Source organism: Lytechinus variegatus, chromosome 15, assembly GCF_018143015.1.
Source record: "Lytechinus variegatus isolate NC3 chromosome 15, Lvar_3.0, whole genome shotgun sequence".
Taxonomy (NCBI): domain Eukaryota; kingdom Metazoa; phylum Echinodermata; class Echinoidea; order Temnopleuroida; family Toxopneustidae; genus Lytechinus; species Lytechinus variegatus.
Window position 1 is genome coordinate 6,170,360 of NC_054754.1, and position 21,425 is coordinate 6,191,784.

General features: G+C 38.0%; 1 protein-coding gene across 1 annotated transcript in view; it reads right to left on the minus strand.

Moving 5' to 3' along the window:
• Window positions 1-12,131: 12,131 nt before the first annotated feature.
• The window catches only part of LOC121429235, a 29,929-nt gene continuing 20,635 nt past the window's right edge, over window positions 12,132-21,425 (minus strand). Inside the window, exons 10-17 of the mRNA XM_041626198.1 lie at window positions 21,076-21,293; window positions 20,289-20,520; window positions 19,823-20,096; window positions 18,421-18,683; window positions 15,090-15,321; window positions 13,793-13,893; window positions 13,432-13,608; window positions 12,132-13,108 (exon numbers count right to left, since the gene is read on the minus strand). Coding sequence (XP_041482132.1) covers window positions 12,272-13,108; window positions 13,432-13,608; window positions 13,793-13,893; window positions 15,090-15,321; window positions 18,421-18,683; window positions 19,823-20,096; window positions 20,289-20,520; window positions 21,076-21,293 — 2,334 coding nt within the window. The 3' untranslated portion in view covers window positions 12,132-12,271. The remainder of the gene's footprint in view (window positions 13,109-13,431; window positions 13,609-13,792; window positions 13,894-15,089; window positions 15,322-18,420; window positions 18,684-19,822; window positions 20,097-20,288; window positions 20,521-21,075; window positions 21,294-21,425) is intronic.

Genomic DNA, 21,425 nt, shown 5'->3' on the forward strand with positions numbered 1-21,425 from the left:
TGGGGGTCAACGGACTCCTTGAAGAGCTACAGTGAATTTTATATAGGCATATTTTTGCCCACTTATGACTTATTTTGCGAGTTTGCACGCGCATGTCATGCACATTTGAATCGACGCGCATTTGCGTATTATTGGTCGTAAGAGTCTGAATGAGGTATCAAATTAATCAGAAGATAATGGACAGTGAACAGACATAAAATAAATGACGACTCGAAGATGCATACCGATGGTAGGAGCAAAAACGCGCACGCATACCTGTGCGCGCGCAAATTTTTGACATGCTCAAAATGGCCTGAAACGTACCCAAATTTGACCACGATTGATTTGGGGAATTTTAAAATTTTGACGCGCGCGTACGTGCGCGTCGTGACCTTTGCATGACCTCTGTTGACATGTCCTGATGACCTGTCATCTGAACTTGATATGATGCAAATATGAATGATTTATGATGATTAGTTGCGATGATATGATCAATAATTTAATTTTACAAAATGGCGGCTAGATGACGTCATCATGATTTGATAACCTTGAAAAGTTTCGTTTCGCATGTCCATAATGATTGCCATACATGACATGAAAATCAAGAAAATTGACACGCCCGATATTGAGATAAAGTGGTTACTAGCTTTGGCAATAAAAATAAAGAAAATTCTGACGAATATAATAGGTGATCTGTCATATTCATGACAGACCACCTAATAATAAAGGAAAAAAAAAAAAAAGAGAGTCAAGCGAGGTTTGAACCACCGACCCTAGTGTTACCAGGCAGGTGCGTTATCCAGTCGACCACGATCTTCCGGACAGACAGGGAGCGCAAAACAGGAAACATATTGTCAATGTAAATTGTTGCAAGTAGAAAAATGTCATGATGACAAACCTAGTACAAATTCCAGTTTTGAGAATAGTACAAGCTTTGAAATGAAACAATGGACATATTGTCTAAAGGGTACATTCTAAGGTAAAACATATTGAAAATTTGGAGAGAAAAGACCAATATTTACGTAATTAGAATCAATTTACATTAGTGTTGTGACATCATGAAACAGAAAACACTAATTTTTAGTTCCGACGCCATGTTGATGACGTCACGATGTTTTTAAGGGTCAAATGTGGCATAAAATCATATCTCCAATTCATACTCTATTCGAATAGGAAAAAAAAATTGGGGGTCAACGGACTCCTTGAAGAGCTACAGTGAATTTTATATAGGCATATTTTTGCCCACTTATGACTTATTTTGCGAGTTTGCACGCGCATGTCATGCACATTTGAATCGACGCGCATTTGCGTATTATTGGTCGTAAGAGTCTGAATGAGGTATCAAATTAATCAGAAGATAATGGACAGTGAACAGACATAAAATAAATGACGACTCGAAGATGCATACCGATGGTAGGAGCAAAAACGCGCACGCATACCTGTGCGCGCGCAAATTTTTGACATGCTCAAAATGGCCTGAAACGTACCCAAATTTGACCACGATTGATTTGGGGAATTTTAAAATTTTGACGCGCGCGTACGTGCGCGTCGTGACCTTTGCATGACCTCTGTTGACATGTCCTGATGACCTGTCATCTGAACTTGATATGATGCAAATATGAATGATTTATGATGATTAGTTGCGATGATATGATCAATAATTTAATTTTACAAAATGGCGGCTAGATGACGTCATCATGATTTGATAACCTTGAAAAGTTTCGTTTCGCATGTCCATAATGATTGCCATACATGACATGAAAATCAAGAAAATTGACACGCCCGATATTGAGATAAAGTGGTTACTAGCTTTGGCAATAAAAATAAAGAAAATTCTGACGAATATAATAGGTGATCTGTCATATTCATGACAGACCACCTAATAATAAAGGAAAAAAAAAAAAAGAGAGTCAAGCGAGGTTTGAACCACCGACCCTAGTGTTACCAGGCAGGTGCGTTATCCAGTCGACCACGATCTTCCGGACAGACAGGGAGCGCAAAACAGGAAACATATTGTCAATGTAAATTGTTGCAAGTAGAAAAATGTCATGATGACAAACCTAGTACAAATTCCAGTTTTGAGAATAGTACAAGCTTTGAAATGAAACAATGGACATATTGTCTAAAGGGTACATTCTAAGGTAAAACATATTGAAAATTTGGAGAGAAAAGACCAATATTTACGTAATTAGAATCAATTTACATTAGTGTTGTGACATCATGAAACAGAAAACACTAATTTTTAGTTCCGACGCCATGTTGATGACGTCACGATGTTTTTAAGGGTCAAATGTGGCATAAAATCATATCTCCAATTCATACTCTATTCGAATAGGAAAAAAAATTGGGGGTCAACGGACTCCTTGAAGAGCTACAGTGAATTTTATATAGGCATATTTTTGCCCACTTATGACTTATTTTGCGAGTTTGCACGCGCATGTCATGCACATTTGAATCGACGCGCATTTGCGTATTATTGGTCGTAAGAGTCTGAATGAGGTATCAAATTAATCAGAAGATAATGGACAGTGAACAGACATAAAATAAATGACGACTCGAAGATGCATACCGATGGTAGGAGCAAAAACGCGCACGCATACCTGTGCGCGCGCAAATTTTTGACATGCTCAAAATGGCCTGAAACGTACCCAAATTTGACCACGATTGATTTGGGGAATTTTAAAATTTTGACGCGCGCGTACGTGCGCGTCGTGACCTTTGCATGACCTCTGTTGACATGTCCTGATGACCTGTCATCTGAACTTGATATGATGCAAATATGAATGATTTATGATGATTAGTTGCGATGATATGATCAATAATTTAATTTTACAAAATGGCGGCTAGATGACGTCATCATGATTTGATAACCTTGAAAAGTTTCGTTTCGCATGTCCATAATGATTGCCATACATGACATGAAAATCAAGAAAATTGACACGCCCGATATTGAGATAAAGTGGTTACTAGCTTTGGCAATAAAAATAAAGAAAATTCTGACGAATATAATAGGTGATCTGTCATATTCATGACAGACCACCTAATAATAAAGGAAAAAAAAAAAAAAGAGAGTCAAGCGAGGTTTGAACCACCGACCCTAGTGTTACCAGGCAGGTGCGTTATCAGTCGACCACGATCTTCCGGACAGACAGGGAGCGCAAAACAGGAAACATATTGTCAATGTAAATTGTTGCAAGTAGAAAAATGTCATGATGACAAACCTAGTACAAATTCCAGTTTTGAGAATAGTACAAGCTTTGAAATGAAACAATGGACATATTGTCTAAAGGGTACATTCTAAGGTAAAACATATTGAAAATTTGGAGAGAAAAGACCAATATTTACGTAATTAGAATCAATTTACATTAGTGTTGTGACATCATGAAACAGAAAACACTAATTTTTAGTTCCGACGCCATGTTGATGACGTCACGATGTTTTTAAGGGTCAAATGTGGCATAAAATCATATCTCCAATTCATACTCTATTCGAATAGGAAAAAAAAATTGGGGGTCAACGGACTCCTTGAAGAGCTACAGTGAATTTTATATAGGCATATTTTTGCCCACTTATGACTTATTTTGCGAGTTTGCACGCGCATGTCATGCACATTTGAATCGACGCGCATTTGCGTATTATTGGTCGTAAGAGTCTGAATGAGGTATCAAATTAATCAGAAGATAATGGACAGTGAACAGACATAAAATAAATGACGACTCGAAGATGCATACCGATGGTAGGAGCAAAAACGCGCACGCATACCTGTGCGCGCGCAAATTTTTGACATGCTCAAAATGGCCTGAAACGTACCCAAATTTGACCACGATTGATTTGGGGAATTTTAAAATTTTGACGCGCGCGTACGTGCGCGTCGTGACCTTTGCATGACCTCTGTTGACATGTCCTGATGACCTGTCATCTGAACTTGATATGATGCAAATATGAATGATTTATGATGATTAGTTGCGATGATATGATCAATAATTTAATTTTACAAAATGGCGGCTAGATGACGTCATCATGATTTGATAACCTTGAAAAGTTTCGTTTCGCATGTCCATAATGATTGCCATACATGACATGAAAATCAAGAAAATTGACACGCCCGATATTGAGATAAAGTGGTTACTAGCTTTGGCAATAAAAATAAAGAAAATTCTGACGAATATAATAGGTGATCTGTCATATTCATGACAGACCACCTAAAAATTCTGACAAATATAATAGGTGATCTGTCATATTCATGACAGACCACCTAATAAAGGAAAAAAAAAAAAAAAAAAAGAGAGTCAAGCGAGGTTTGAACCACCGACCCTAGCGTTACCAGGCAGGTGCGTTATCCAGTCGACCACGATCTTCCGGACAGACATGGAGTGCAAAACAGGAAACATATTGTCAATGTAAATTGTTGCAAGTACAAAAATGTCATGATGACAAACCTAGTACAAATTCCAGTTTTGAGAATAGTACAAGCTTTAAAATGAAACAATGGACATATTGTCTAAAGGGTACATTCTAAGGTAAAACATATTGAAAATTTGGCGAGAAAAGACCAATATTTACGTAATTAGAATAAATTTACATGAGTGTGGTGACATCATGAAACAGAAAACACTAATTTTTAGTTCCGACGCCATGTTGATGACGTCACGATGTTTTTAAGGGTCAAATGTGGCATAAAATCATATCTCCAATTCATACTCTATTCGAATAGGAAAAAAAAATTGGGGGTCAACGGACTCCCTGAAGAGCTACAGTGAATTTTATATTGGCATATTTTTGCCCACTTATGACTTATTTTGCGAGTTTGCACGCGCGTGCAATGCAACTTTGAATGGACGCGCATTCCGGTATTATTGGTCGTAAGAGGCTTAATGAGGTATCAAATTAATCAGAAGATCATGGACGATGGACAGACACAAAATAAATGACGACTCGAAGAGGCATAGCGATGGTAGGAGCAAGAACGCGCACGCATACCTGTGCGCGCGCAAATTCTTGACATGCTCAAAATGGCCTGAAACGTACCCAAACTTGACCACGGTTGATTTGGAAAATTTTTAAAATTTGACGAGCGCGTACGTGCGCGTCGTGACCTTTGCATGACCTCTGTTGACATGTCCTGATGACTTGTCACCTGAACTTGATATGATGCAAATATGGATGATTTTTGATGATTAGTTGCGATGATATGATCAATCATTTAATTTTACAAAATGGCGCCTAGATGACGTCATCATGATTTGATAACCTTGAAAAGTTTCGTTTCGCATGTCCATAATGATTGCCATACATGACATGAAAATCAAGAAAATTGACACGCCCGATATTGAGATAATGTGGTTACTAGCTTTGGCAATAAAAATAAAGAAAATTCTGACGAATATAATAGGTGATCTGTCATATTCATGACAGACCACCTAATAAAGGAAAAAAAAAGAAAAAAAAGAGAGTCAAGCGAGGTTTGAACCACCGACCCTAGCGTTACCAGGCAGGTGCGTTATCCAGTCGACCACGATCTTCCGGACAGACATGGAGTGCAAAACAGGAAACATATTGTCAATGTAAATTGTTGCAAGTACAAAAATGTCATGATGACAAACCTAGTACAAATTCCAGTTTTGAGAATAGTACAAGCTTTAAAATGAAACAATGGACATATTGTCTAAAGGGTACATTCTAAGGTAAAACATATTGAAAATTTGGCGAGAAAAGACCAATATTTACGTAATTAGAATAAATTTACATGAGTGTGGTGACATCATGAAACAGAAAACACTAATTTTTAGTTCCGACGCCATGTTGATGACGTCACGATGTTTTTAAGGGTCAAATGTGGCATAAAATCATATCTCCAATTCATACTCTATTCGAATAGGAAAAAAAATTGGGGGTCAACGGACTCCCTGAAGAGCTACAGTGAATTTTATATTGGCATATTTTTGCCCACTTATGACTTATTTTGCGAGTTTGCACGCGCGTGCAATGCAACATTGAATGGACGCGCATTCCGGTATTATTGGTCGTAAGAGGCTTAATGAGGTATCAAATTAATCAGAAGATCATGGACGATGGACAGACACAAAATAAATGACGACTCGAAGAGGCATAGCGATGGTAGGAGCAAGAACGCGCACGCATACCTGTGCGCGCGCAAATTCTTGACATGCTCAAAATGGCCTGAAACGTACCCAAACTTGACCACGGTTGATTTGGAAAATTTTTAAAATTTGACGCGCGCGTACGTGCGCGTCGTGACCTTTGCATGACCTCTGTTGACATGTCCTGATGACTTGTCACCTGAACTTGATATGATGCAAATATGGATGATTTTTGATGATTAGTTGCGATGATATGATCAATCATTTAATTTTACAAAATGGCGCCTAGATGACGTCATCATGATTTGATAACCTTGAAAAGTTTCGTTTCGCATGTCCATAATGATTGCCATACATGACATGAAAATCAAGAAAATTGACACGCCCGATATTGAGATAATGTGGTTACTAGCTTTGGCAATAAAAATAAAGAAAATTCTGACGAATATAATAGGTGATCTGTCATATTCATGACAGACCACCTAATTAAGCTCTTAAAAGTTTTTCTGCAGGGGGAAAATGGGTTTGAATTTCAAGATTTATCATTTCAAGTGGTCTGAATTCATAGACTAGTGTCAGTGCAAAACTCATGAAGGGGGGGGGGGGGGGTTAAAACGACGTTCCCAAAATAAAATCACCTTAATTTTTTATAGAAAACTGGCTACCAGATACGGCGTAATGCAGGAGTTGTCCGTTTTCGTGGCGTACACGCGAAATCAAATAGTAATCTCGATCGTATCTCTGTGTAGATGCAATCAAGGCCCGCCGACCCCCCCCCCTCCCCGTATACTTTTTATATCCTTTAATTCAATTCAAACCATTATAAAGTTTTGCTTTAATATTCATAACTGCAGTCGTTGGTGTCGATCGGTGTTCATAGTTTGGGAGGGCGATGACTGACGGCACAATACAGGTCTCGATCTGTACCGCGCCAGGGATTTTTTTCTTGGTTTAAGGCCGGTCACACCGCCCGAGCGTTGTTAGAGCGGTCGTGGAGCGGAGAGAAAAAAAATCATCACCACTCATCACTACCGTTCACCATTTTCGATTTCGATTGTTTTTTTTTCGATTTTTTTTTTCGATTTTTTCCCCAATTTTGTGAGCGAAATCGACCCCCTCTCCCTATCGCTCTATGACCGCTCCAACAACGTTCGGGCGGTGTGACCAGGCCTTATAGGGGGTCAGTAAGGTACGCCTTACGAGTCCACAATATGTACATTTTTTAGGTTGCGGACATGGCTACAGGTGCATTTTTTTAAAGATGGGAGCGTACTCGGAGTAAAAATTTTGACTTTTTTTTATTACAACATAGATTTTGCCATGTTTTTAAGCACATTGAAATATTGATGGAATGCGCTGTATGAATGTATGATGTAATAAGCTTCGCTTTATTTCTACAATAAGATACATCGTAAGGACTAGTATCATGCTCATTTCCCTTTAGGCCTACACTCTTGAATTTCAATTCTCATTTTTTTTGTACGTTTCTGCACTTATTTTCCATCAGAAACATGTGAAACTGAATGAAGACAAGTGGAATGCCTCTGGCCGTCTCACCTGCATCACGCAGTTCAATATAGCAGCAGTGCTGACTTTGAAAACTACATGTACTCTAACTCGCACAAGATGTTCAGCGATACATGGTTACACTTATGTCCACTTTTTATGAACTAGACCAATAAACTAACAGAGATATGATGGTTATTCAACAAAAAACCCCAACATGGCCAAAGTTCATTGACCTTACATGACCTTTGACCTTGATCATGTGACCTGAAATGCGTACAGGATGTTCAGTGAAACTTGATTATGATGTCCTAGTTTAACGAACGAGACCAATAAACTTTCAAAGTTATGATGGTAATTCAACAGATAACCCCAATTCGGCCAAAGTTCATTGACCCTAAATGACCTTTGACCTTAATCATGAGACCTGAAACTTGCACAAAATGTTCAGTGATGCTTGATTGCTATTATGTCCAAGTTTCATGAATGAGATCCATAAACATTCAAAGTTATGATGGGAATTCAACAGATACCCCCAATTCGGCCAAAGTTCATTGACCCTAAATGACCTTTGACCTTGGTCATGTGACATAAAACTCATGCAAGATGTTCAGTGATACTTGATTAACCTTATGTCCAAGTTTCATGAACTAGGTCCATATATTTTCTAAGTTATGATGACATTTCAAAAACTTAACCTCAGGTTAAGATTTTGATATTGATTCCTCCAACATGGTCTAAGTTCATTGACCCTAAATGACCATTGACCTTGGTCATGTGACATGAAACTCTAATAGGATGTTCAGTAATACTTGACTAACCTTATGGCCAAGTTTCATGAACTTGGTCATGTGACATAAAACTCATGCAGGATGTTCAGTGATACTTGATTAACCTTATGTCCAAGTTTCATGAACTAGGTCCATATACTTTCTAAGTTATGATGACATTTAAAAACTTAACCTCAGGTTAAGATTTGATGTTGACGCCGCCGCCGCCGTCGGAAAAGCGGCGCCTATAGTCTCACTCTGCTATGCAGGTGAGACAAAAACTAACAAAAATTAAGTGATATTCAAACTTGAGGGTGGGGAAATAAACGAGGCACTTAGTTTCGGAGAGGGGTAAATTTCAATCATGTATAAAAGTATAAACATTAACATGTTTCTATTCTATTTTATTCTGGATTTTTCTTTAATTCTCCACCCATTCGTAACAGTTTCCAAAAGGAATGGTTTCATTCAATAGCAATATAATTAGTAAATTGATGATAAAAGCAATATCAGTACTTTCATGGTCACCCATGGGTAAATGGCGGCGGTTATAGCAATATATAATGCGGTATATACATTTTTTTTAAGCTGGAAATACGAGGTATTGTGCCATCGGGCCCAACAGTCGGAGTGACGCTCGTAAGGATGCTCAAATTAAATGTTTCAGCCGAACCAAGAAAAGGTTATAGTTCACCAACATACCAACATCGAAGATATTTTACAATAGAGCACTTTCCAACGAGTAAAAATAAAACAAGACACCCAAAAAGAAGTCTCTCAAAACTAATACCTTTTGAAAGATCGTCAAAAATGGTGCACGATCGTGCCTATTTTCCATGACCCTACGTATACCCACCATTATGCGTTAGATTTCTTTCATATCCTCCTTTACTTGACATATTGGTACCATAGGGCATAGGGATGAATCTCTTGCTGTCAGAAATTAATGCCCCGTAGTTGGATTCGAATCCACGACCCACTGATTGAGACAAGATTCAGAAAAACGACTCCAGACACCACAGAAATACACAAAATTATTTTTGTAATATAGTCTGTCCATCAATAGGCATTAGTGGTAAGGAGAAAACGAAACTGGAATATGTTTAGACACCACAATGGTGATTTGCATGTATGTAAACATTTAATTTCGTAGGAAAAGATTATAGAATATCAGATAGCGATATACAATTCGACATCCTATATCTAGGCCAACATTATTTCAGTAAAAATATACTGTTCCAAAAATTTAGAACCACTATATTTTTTCATCACACGAGCTGGAGAAGTTTTTTTTAAAGGTCAAGTCCACCTCAGAAAAATGTTGATTTGAATCAATAGAGAAAAATCAGACAAGGACAATGCTGAAGATTTCATCAAAATCGGATGTAAAATAAGAAAGTTATGACATTTCAAAGTTTCGCTTATTTTTAACAAAATAGTTATATGAACGAGCCAGTTACATCCAAATGAGAGAGTTGATGATGTCACTCACTCACTATTTCTTTTGTTTTTTATTGTTTGAATCATACAATATTTCAATTTTTACGAATTTGACGATTAGGACCTCCTTGTCTGAAGCACAAAATGTTAAAATAATGGAATTCCACGTGTTCAGGGAGGAATGAAACTTCATTTCACATGACAATGACGAGAAAATCAAAATATTTCATATTTCAAACAATAAAAAACAAAAGAAATAGTGAGTGAATGACATCATCGACTCTTTCATTTGGATGTAGCTGGCTCGTTCATATAACTGTTTTTGTGAAATGAAGCGAAACTTTGAAATGTCATAACTTTCTTATTTTACATCCGATTTTGGTGAAATTTTCAGTGTTATGCTTGTCGAATTTTTCTCTTTTTATTCAAATCAAGTTTTTGTTGGGGTGGACTTGTCCTTTAATATAAAAACATAATCTTTTGCCAATATTTTTGGGATCATGGCTGACCAGCAAAGAAAAATAACCCAGCTGTTCTATTAAAACGACGATGAGGGGGGGGGGGGTGGGTCTACAATAATACATCAGTTGTTCTATATAATGTCAAAATCGTGAATATAGTCAACAAAAATTCCAGTCGATAGTTAAGATTAAAGAGATGGTTTCAAAGACAAAGAAATTAAGGAAAACCTACAGGTCAGCTAACTCTCGGCGGGCAGTCCTCATCGAGATACTTTTTCATGAATTACCTTGTGTTGTAGCAATAAGACTAGTCTGGTTCATTCATGGAGCTATTAGCTCCATGGTTCATTCAATTCATATTTTAGTGATCGACAACAAGTGACCAAGTTAAAGAGAGCTAAGCCTCATTTATTATTTAATAAATTTGGCGTGCCATAAGGCTCAATCGTTGGTCTGCTTTACTTTCAATATATGTATATAATATAATGTTAAAGTTCTACCTTAATATATTTCTGGAGTTATGAATTAAGGAATTATTGCTCTCCCTATCACTGATAAAACTTGTATAGGGGCCGGGGAACAGTTTTGAAAGGGGGACCGAGTCGAAAACGGGGGACTGTCCATGCCAAAAAATCGCAATCAGATGGCAATTTTTATGTTTTTGTACACGATTTTGGAAAAAAAAGGTGGAAGCTAAAGCCCCCCTGTTCCGCAGCCCCTGTTGTAGACTCGCATGCTTTAAGTTGAATCTTTCTCTATTTAACTGAATTCCGTTTTAATGATAGTGAAGGTTCGAACAACGAATTATTTAGAAATTAGCCTTGGTGGTTAGTTTAAATAGTCTAAAGAAAATTTAAGCATTGACATAACTCAGCTGCAAAATATTCAAAATAGGTTTGGAAGAATAATTTTGAACGAACAAGACATATGCCACTCAGCCATCTCATTTGTTCAAGAGTCTAATGGATGACTCTTGATAAACGGCTAGTTCACTGCTATATGAATTAATCCGTTCATGTTCTTCTACCTTAAACTCCGAGAAGGCTGAATTATAGTGATGTCCATCACAAACATCATGCAAGGCAAAAAGTCACATAGTCACAATATATTGTTTAGCCAAAGTTGCCATTTTTAAAAGTTCATCGAAGATTAATTGCACGGTTAAGTTCTACAACTGATTGCAACTCACTTGATATTTTCATATATAGGATTTTTATTCTGATATACATATTTTTATGTTTATAAGTTTGTTTTTATTCAGGGCTAACCGAAGACCACACTATTAACTGTTGGTGAATGGGCTCCCCTGACAAACATAAGACATAGATTAATTAAAGGACAAGTCCACCCCAACAAAAACTTGATTTGAATAAAAAGGGAAAAATTCAACAAGTATAACACTGAAAATTTCATCAAAATCGGATGTAAAATAAGAAAGTTATGGCATTTTAAAGTTTCGCTTATTTTCAACAAAATAGTTATATGAACGAGCCAGTTACATCCAAATGATAGAGTTGATGACATCACTCACTCACTATTTCTTTTGTATTTTATTATATGAAATATTTTTATTTTCTCATCATTGTCATGTGAAATGAAGTTTCATTCCTCCCTGAACATGTGGAATTCCATTATTTTAACATTTTGTGCAAGGAGATTCTATAATCGTCAAATTCGTAAAAATTGAAATATTGTATAATTCAAACAATAAAAAAACAACAGAAATAGTGAGTGAGCGACATCATCGACTCTCTCATTTGAATGTAACTGGCGCGTTCATATAACTATTTTGTTGAAAATAAGCGAAACTTTGAAATGTCATAACTTTCTTATTTTACATCCGATTTTGATAAAATTTTCAGCATTGTGCTTGTCTGATTTTTCTCTATTGATTCAAATCAACATTTTTCTGAGGTGGACTTGACCTTTAACAAATATGTTGTGATAAATCACAAAAGTTTGTTAAAAACACATTAGATTGACACAAAACCAGTCCCGAAAGTAATAAAAGCCGTCAAATAACCACACAGGTTGACGATTTCTTGTTTTTCTGTTCAGATGAAGGACGAGAAGATGTTTTTTCAGGTGAGTTACGATACTGCATTTGGAGCGGTTGTTCTGTAGCTGACTGTTTAGCTGGACCGTTAAGCTGGGGAATAACTGTTTCGATTGCTGGGGATACTTGAGGGGTTGCACTTTTCTCAAGAACTACAGGAGCTGCCTCAACAGGCTTGGTGTTATCTGGACTGTTCTGATGCAGAGGAACTGCGTCTGTTGCTGGGGAGACCTCAATAGTGGCACTTCTTTCAACAGCTACAGGAACTGCTTCAACAGCTTTTGTGTCAGCTGGGCTATTCTGCTGCTGGGAAACTGAGTATGTGGGTGGAAATTCTTGAGGAGTGGCACTTCGCTCAACCGATATGGGAGCTGCATCGGTAGACTTGGGGTCATTTTTAATGTCATCAACGAGGGATGATGTGTCTCTTATCTCACTCTCCTCAGCTAGCCCTTCTTTCCTAAGTGCAGATATTGACGATTGTTCTTGAATCGTCTTCTCTACCTCCGTCTGTTCGTCGGCAGGCACTAGCTGAAGTGTCGGCTCGGCATGTTCCTTAATCTTATCGATGAGTTCGTCGAACTTTTCATCATCAAAGGAAGCCTGAGTTGTTTCCTCGGTGAAGTCAATGTAGAGAAGCTGAGTAAAGGTCATACTCATCGGCCCTTCTGGTGGCCATGTCATTTCTTCAAACAGGAGAGGAATAATGGGTTTACGGAGTGCATCGGAGAGACTGACCTCCCTTCTGCAGTTGGCAGAGATTGAGTACTTGGATGTGACACAGGATATGATGACCTATAAAGTGAATAGAGAGTCAGTATTGAGATGATAAGGTTTTACAAACCTTTTCTGTTTCTCATTATGGCATACCATAATCCCACATTGAATTTCCTAAAGTACACTTAAGCTGAAGTTCGATTTTCTAGGATTGCAGAAATTGAGAGTCAAAGAAAATCCCTCTTCTTGAAAGTTCTAAATATAAACTAGATTCTGTTAATATAACATAAATATGTTGCATCAAGGCAACAATGAGTTTGGCAGGAACCACAGTCCACGGTAAAATTAGTGCAGCACTTATTCAATTCATTCTCAAAGAAGAGCTGATGATTGTATCATACCTTCGCATTTCTCACTCCTTTGTCAATCTTGGAGTAGAGGGGATCCCCACCACCCATTTGGTTGATGTCGAGCCAGCAATGGTATCCCAAGCTCGTAAGACGCGAGAACAACCTTTTAATCTCAGGTTGCTTGTCCCATTGGTAGGAGATGAATACAGACGGAGCTTCCGTGGATTCCTGAAAAAATATGAATAGAAGTTGTGAGTTGAGTTAGAGTAACGATGAACATACGGCTAGTATGGTATTCCATTTTTAGATGATCATATCACATATTTTCATGTTTGTTTTTTTTACTCTGGTCATTTAAACTTAAGTCGCAGTTAATATATGGCTTTGGCTTTACTGTGATGGAAATTCTTACCACGGGTTGGTTCTGCTGGACAGGTGCACTTCTGGACTCTTCCGGAACCTTTTTAACAGTGACGGGTTTATCTTCAACTTGTGGAATCCAGTCTCGATATTCTTATAAAAGAAATAGATATTTCGTTATTTTGCTTGCTCCTCTCACTGGCGTGCCTTGAGCATCTCTAACAAATTGGATATAGTGCCTTATAAAATGCATTATTATTAGTAGTATAATTATCATCATTGTCATTATTGATATTATTATCACTATCATTATCACCATCATCATTATCATCGTCATCACCATTATTATTATCATCTGGTTTAACCCTATGATCTAGGCCGGGGTATTTTGGGAGTTCATATGGCCGGGGGAGGGGGCTCCCAGGCCCCCCTTGAGATCTCGGCCTTCGACTGCGTGATCGCGCCGAAAATTGGCACGCAGGTTGTCTAGGGTATAATCTACAAATCTGTATAGTAATTTTTTTCATGCAAATCGTTTTAACATAATTATGCTCATTTATGCGTAATTAGTATGCGAAATCATACTTTTTCCTCTAACTCTATAAATAAAGCTTCAAATGTTCTAATTTTTGACATAGAAACTCTTTGTGATGTTCTTAGCAAGTGTACATGAAAAAAATTGTGATATCAGATCAATTTCTTATGCATTATATTGTTTTTTGCAATTTCTTATGTATTTCTTTGTTTTTTGGACCTTTTGTTTTTCATTGTTTTTTCAATGAAATTCATTGGAGACTCTTCTAAGATCATAAACAGCATAAAATACATGCATTTGGGCAAGCAAAACTAAAAATAATCATACATTTATGATTTTTGGTTGAAAACATAATTTACATTGACTTTACACACGAAATGACGTTTTTGAGCAATTTTTGGTCTTACATGCACTTACATAACGTTGCGTAACTTCGGAACCGCGTACCCGGCTGACGCAAAATTGGTCTCAAAAGTTGCGCAAGACTTGAAAGTAAAAAGTCAGCGAGCAGCACGGTCAAAAAAATTTGCGCGGCGCAAATATCGCGTGACTCGTTGAGGGGGGGGGGGGGGCCTCCGAGGCCCCCCTCCCCTGCCTAGATAGGATTAATGCTTTGACTTTAGCATATTCGACTCCGGGATTCGACTCACGATAGGTCGACATACATGCAAGTTTACCTTATTATGACTAATATAATATAATTTTTAGGAATTTACTTAAAATCGCAAACTTCTATAGTGCGCATATGAGACGAAAAAGCTGTGTGGTATACACAAGAACTCTTTACTAAACGCTAAAAGTTGAGCTTTCATACCATCAGCAACCATGCTTTCATCAGGATTCGCATGATAGGAAATCTGTCCCAAAAGTTCCGAGAACTTGGCGTCCTCCCAGAATTTCTCTCCTCTCACGTATTCCCTGTTGTTGTAAAACTGGATGTATAAAAGCTGCGCGAATAACATACTCATGGCACCTTGAGGCGGCCACTGGGTCTGGTCAATGAGAATAGGGATGATTGGTTTGTTCAACAGGTTGGCAAGGTTCACCTTAAAGTAGAAATATATTGAAAATCGTAAAACTGGAGAATCATATATCACAATAAAGGAGAAAATAAGGAGAACACGATGGTGTACATCATTTATCATGGAGACGGATGAAACTCAGTTAATTGATAGTTTAAAGTTCTCTCTCTGAATGCTTCAAACACGCAGAATTACGTCCGCGAAATTGGGGATTTTTTTATGACGTCACTGTCTGTACGAGAGGCGTGATTGGCTCTCCCACGTGAAGCTCCACTTGCATGCAAAACCTGTTGCAAGGGTACATTTTCTCCACATTGTCACTGAATACTTCGATCCCGAAATGATCGAAAGAAAACCCAGAATTTTATTTAGATTTGGATTTTCAAATTGATGATTTTGAGATGAAGAGAATGATGATGAAGTGAAACAACACAGCGATGAAGTGAAACAACACAGCGACCTAGTTGGAGGTAAATTGGGGGAATTACGCCGATGATGATGATGAAAATTCAACTTGCAACACAATCACAAGTAAAGTCATGTACATGCCGATTCGCTACCAATTCATGCTGCTCGAAGTGCCAGCTACACCGCGCAGGCCAAATTGAATTCATGCTGAACATGAATAACCACATCCAGACAGTCTATCATAAGAAGGAAAATGATATAACTGTACTTACAAACAAGTGAATAATCCGAACCTGAAGGCAAATCAACTCAACGAATAGTAGCAGACGATATGGCATATGCACTGACGATAGGCTGGATAGATTGTCACTCGTTCTGTTAGATGTAACTTTTATCTCATTAATTTGACAAAATTACGAAACTCGGGGAATTATTTATCTATATAAAAATATAGTAACATCTCTTATCATTTTTTGAATTACGATAAAACCTGTTTTGAAGGAAAACGTTGAGTTAAATTAAAATTAGATGTAAAAGATCATCCCATCATGCGTAGCATTATGTGATCGTAAACAAACCATCACAACAACACATGCCGTATTGTTTGCTCGCCTTGGCTGAGACTGAGCTGAGAGAATAGATCTATGCACGTGTTGCACAGCTCTCAATCAGCAATACGTGCATGTTTGCGATGGTTTGTTTGCAATGACATACAAGCTACGCATGTTGAGGGGGGGATTTAAAAGTAATTTTAGTTTATCTCAACGTTTTCCTTCAAAGAGGTTTTATTGTAATACAAAAAATAATAAGAGATGTTACTATATTTCATATATATAAATAATTCCCCGAGTTTCGCAATTTTGTCAAATTAATGAGTTACAAATTACATCTAACAGAACGAGTGACAATCTATCCCAGCCACATGACGTTTATCGTCGGTGCATATCGTCTGCTGCTATTCGTTGAGTTGATTTGCTTTCATGTTCGGATTATTCACTTGTTTGTAAGTACAGTTATATCATTATTTTCCTTCTTATGATAGACTCTGTCTGGATGTGGTTATTCATTTTCATGGATTTAATTTGGCCCGCGCGGTGTACGTAGAGCTACCACTTGTAGCAGCAGCTGCATGAGTTGGTAGCGAATCGGCATGTACATGACTTTACTTGTGATCGTCAGGCAAGTTGAATTTTCATCATAATCATCGGCATTGTTCCCCCATTATTTACCTCCAACTACCTCACTGTGTTGTGATCACTTCATCATCATTCTCTTCATCTTTAAAATCATCAATTTGAAAATCCAAATCTAGATAAAATTCTGGGTTTTCTTTCATTTCGTGATAGAAGTATTCAGTGACAGTGTGGAGAAAACGTACCCACGCAACAGGTTTTGCATGCAAGTGGAGCTTCACGTGGGAGAGCCAATCACGCCTCTCGTACAGACAGTGACGTCATCAAATTCCAGTCAATTCAGAGACCGATGCGAGGCATATTTCGGAGGGGCATTTTAGCGTTTTTTAATCGGCGATTTTCACTTTTTTGTATTATTTTCGGTATTTTTGAATGACCCACTGATCATCCCCACATCATTACCTTTCCATTGATATATAATAAGACCACATTCATAATCAATATATTTCTCCTTTAATAGGATAAGAAATCAGAAATGAGTTAATTTATCACAATATCAAGATATCCACACACAAACTATTGTCAAATTTTCCAAATATGTTTTTTTTTCAGGTCTGTTCTAGAACAAAACTTGCCAACGATATTTATTTAGATGTTGTTTGAAGGTTTGCATGGTGGCATGTACAATTGCTGATGTGGTTTACGGTACACCATGTGGAGTGTTATAGAAGCAGTGGATAGAAGAAGAGAGGAAGTGGATAGGCGAGAAAGTGGAGATTTGAGAATAGAGTATTCTTTCTTGAGAATAGTCCTGAAAAGGACTGTAAACTCATCATCTCTACTCGCCGACGCAAGCCAGCATCTCCTCATCAGCTCTACTACTCAAGCTGTTCTAACTCAACATTCCTTCTGGTTTACAGTCCTTTTCAGGACTATTCTCAAGAAAGAATACTCTATTCTCAAATCTCCACTTTCTCGCCTATCCACTTCCTCTCTTCTTCTATCCACTGCTTCTATAACACTCCACATGGTGTACCGTAAACCACATCAGCGATATTTATTTACTTTAAACGCCCTAAATATAGCACTTTCACAAATTTACCGCTCCTTTCGTAGCTACTGTAATAGAGCGAATCACGAAATGGTTATATCATGTTCATGTAAGAAACTTTCTAAATTTGAACAATTATGGGAGAATCAATAGAACGATGTGACTTTAATCTGCGTGGACTTATTTGTTGTAAGATCGCAACCACAGCAGAATATATTTTTTGGGAGGGGGGGGGGGGTGGGGTTATTATTTATGTGTGTTGTAATGGTGGGATTACGAAAACTTTTTGGAGGTACGGTCTCGGATTGATAAGGATCACCTGAATTTGTTAACATTAAGAATGCACGGAATCATAATTGGAATATGGATTTTATTGTCTTAGCAGCCCGGCTGTATAGTCATATTTTTAAAATGGAATTCATTCACGCTTTTGAGGCGACGTAACATAACCATAACTTGCTCCACCCAAACCAAGCAAGTTACGATCCATATGCACATGAGAGCTCATATGTCGCATTTTAAGTACCTCACCTCCTTATTGCAATTCTCCGAGTTAGAGTATTTCTCGGTCACCATACACAGTACCACCTTGGATGTCCGCATTCCCTGGCTGATCTTGGCGAACAACTGATCTCCTCCACCCATCTGACCGATGTCCATCCAGCAGGGAAACCCGGCCATCTCAAGATGCTTTCTGATGGCTTTCACCTCTGACTGATGATCCCATTGATAGCTGAGGAATACTGTCGGGGGGTTCTCCGACTCATCCGGTGGCGCCTGAGGCACGAGCAGTTCTGTAAAAAAGTGGATTTTCCTTTGAGTGTAATAGGTTCTACTAGTCATACTTAGATCATTTTCAAACCATTGACAATGTGGTGAATTGCACAGTAATGTTTCTCTTTCTATATGAAGGTGGTACATTTAGTAAAACTGTCAAATCTTTTAATTTGTGACTAGTTTTTATGAAATGACAGAGTACCTGAATTCCCTGACATCCATTCGATTAATGAATTTGATATCAATTAAATAAACACTGTTCTTCAGGAAGCACCTTTTCCTTGTATAGATGCCATGAGCCCTGGTAACCATGGTAACAAATTCGATTGAGAACAGCATGCTGGGCATTTAAACGTCTCTATCTTTCGACAAAGATCATTTTTCTGAAATGTGATATTGGATTCCGCCAAATTTTCTTTAATTCTATCAAAGTTACGATGTGGTCTTTCGTCTGCTTCCCTCGATCAGTTTTCTGACTACATCTTTGGTCTGGGCTTTGCTCTTTATGGATTTCCAAATCAATTCAATTCAATTCAAATCAACATTTATTTTCTTCCATTTCAAAATGTCTACTCTTTTCGTAAACATAAATTCATAAGAAAATTAGTTTTTCATGACGGTTTATAAAAGAAGGCGTATATAGCCTTAAAGCAAAGGCGTGTGGCGGGATACGCCTAGAGACATAAATACAACAGTATTTCCTCAAGTATTTCTCGTACAAAATTTGACTTCTTTATTACTATCGGATTGAGATGCCACCCTCAAAAGTCCGACCAACGTCTGAAATAAATGTGAGGTTATTCGGTTTCTGGTTCTATTTATTAAGTACATTCGAACACTCTCTACATAAAAAAACTATATAGTTACAGTCTATCAAACTACCTTCAACTGGGTGCACATGATCATTATTTGGCGAACTACAAATTAACCTATTCAGTATTATCTTGAAATATTCGGATTGGTTATTATGTCATATGTACAATCAGGGATTAAAGATTCTGCACAAAACGGCATAAAAACCTCCGATTTAAGAACATGCATGGTCAAGGAAAGGCAACCAGGAAATATGCTGCTGAAAAGGCTCATTGACACCCATTAATAAGGAGGCTAATGAGAAGAAGCTAATCGTGCTTGAAAACAAAAAAAGTATCCAAACCTGCTTCTCCCAGTGACTTTGTGATGATTTCTGCAGCATCAGTCCTACCCATGTCCTCAAGGGCACTGAGTATGGCGTAGGTGGCGTCGCTGCTCTTGTGAGTTGTGTACCACTCTGCCAGGATGGCCATGGTAGGATCTGGTGACAGGGCCCAGTTACGGATGTCTTCACCCGAGTAGCCGAGACGAACTGCCAAGAATCTCCAGTCATGTTCGTGCTCTGGGTTCAACAGCTTTGATACGTCACGTGACCATTTCGGTGCATTAGTGATAGTCTGCATTTTGGAGAGAATTAAAATTTAATTCACTATTTGGGAATGAGTCTTAATTACATGTTTTCAAATGAATATCCTAAACATGTTGTGACTTTGTTAACGTCAGAATCAACTTGGTATAGTTGTGTTTTAGGCAAAAATCTGAGAGACGACTATGAATTGTTTTTAAGATCACAAGAAGCATCTCATTACCTTGTGGTCAAGCTCTTCCACCTTCTCAACTGTTTCATCTACGACTTCTTTAAGCTCATCCAGCCTCTCGCCCTGCTCGGTAACTTCGTTCTTCACGTTCTGGATCTCGTCACCCTGTTGGGCCACGGTCTCGTCGATTCTCGTAATTTCGTTTTCGTTGCTCGTCACTCGAGAATCCAAGTTATCGATGTCCTCTCGTTGCTCTGCCACTTCTTCACTTAGACCCTGAAGACTAATGTAAAAAAAGGGGAAAATTGTCAATTATTTACCATCAATGATATCTGGATACTTCCTTTTCATGATTATAAAAATTCGTTACTCTTCCGTTCACTAGAATCTCTCGAGGTTCAAAGAACAGATCGGATATGACCTTTTCCTATGGTTGCTGATTATACTGCCTGGTGATTCAAAGTCGATTTGGCATACTGCTCCAATGGAAATAACATTATTAAAATGGTGTGACAAATTCCAGGATTCACTTCTACTGACTGATACACATCCAAGACAACAAGTTACTTCACACAAAAAAAATCCTCATTATTTATATCCAATTTGATTTTTGAAGTTCCTTTGATAAAATCAACCGAAACACACAGACAATGTTCAAAACTTTTATCAAGATTATACAATAATGCAATTACGTTTGACAACGATCACTGCATTTGATCAAAGAATGTGGATGCTACCGGCAAGCAGTGAACTTTCCGAATATACATAGTTTGACCACTCTTCAGCAGCCCGGATTGTGTATTACTTGAAGCATCATCTAAGACATTTGTTTACTCACCTTCTGTCATCAAGGAAATCTATTATGGACTGGACCGTGTCCGGTACACCCATCTGTTGACAGGTCTTGAGTTTCTCAATCTGTGGTCGATACACGGCAAGACATTCCTTGTACGCCTCGCCTATCCTTTTCATCTCCATTAATATGCCGCAGATCCATATGGCATCTACGGTTTTCACTCTCTCAGAAAGGATCCTCAAACAACTCTCGGCGTGTTTCTGAACAAGGATAACCAGAGGAGCATGTCATCAGCATGCGTCTTCTGACGAATGGCCAGATCTGACAACTTCCCTTGAATTTGCTTGGCTGAGAAGCACTGTTATTATGGGAACTGTCGAATATTAAAGCCA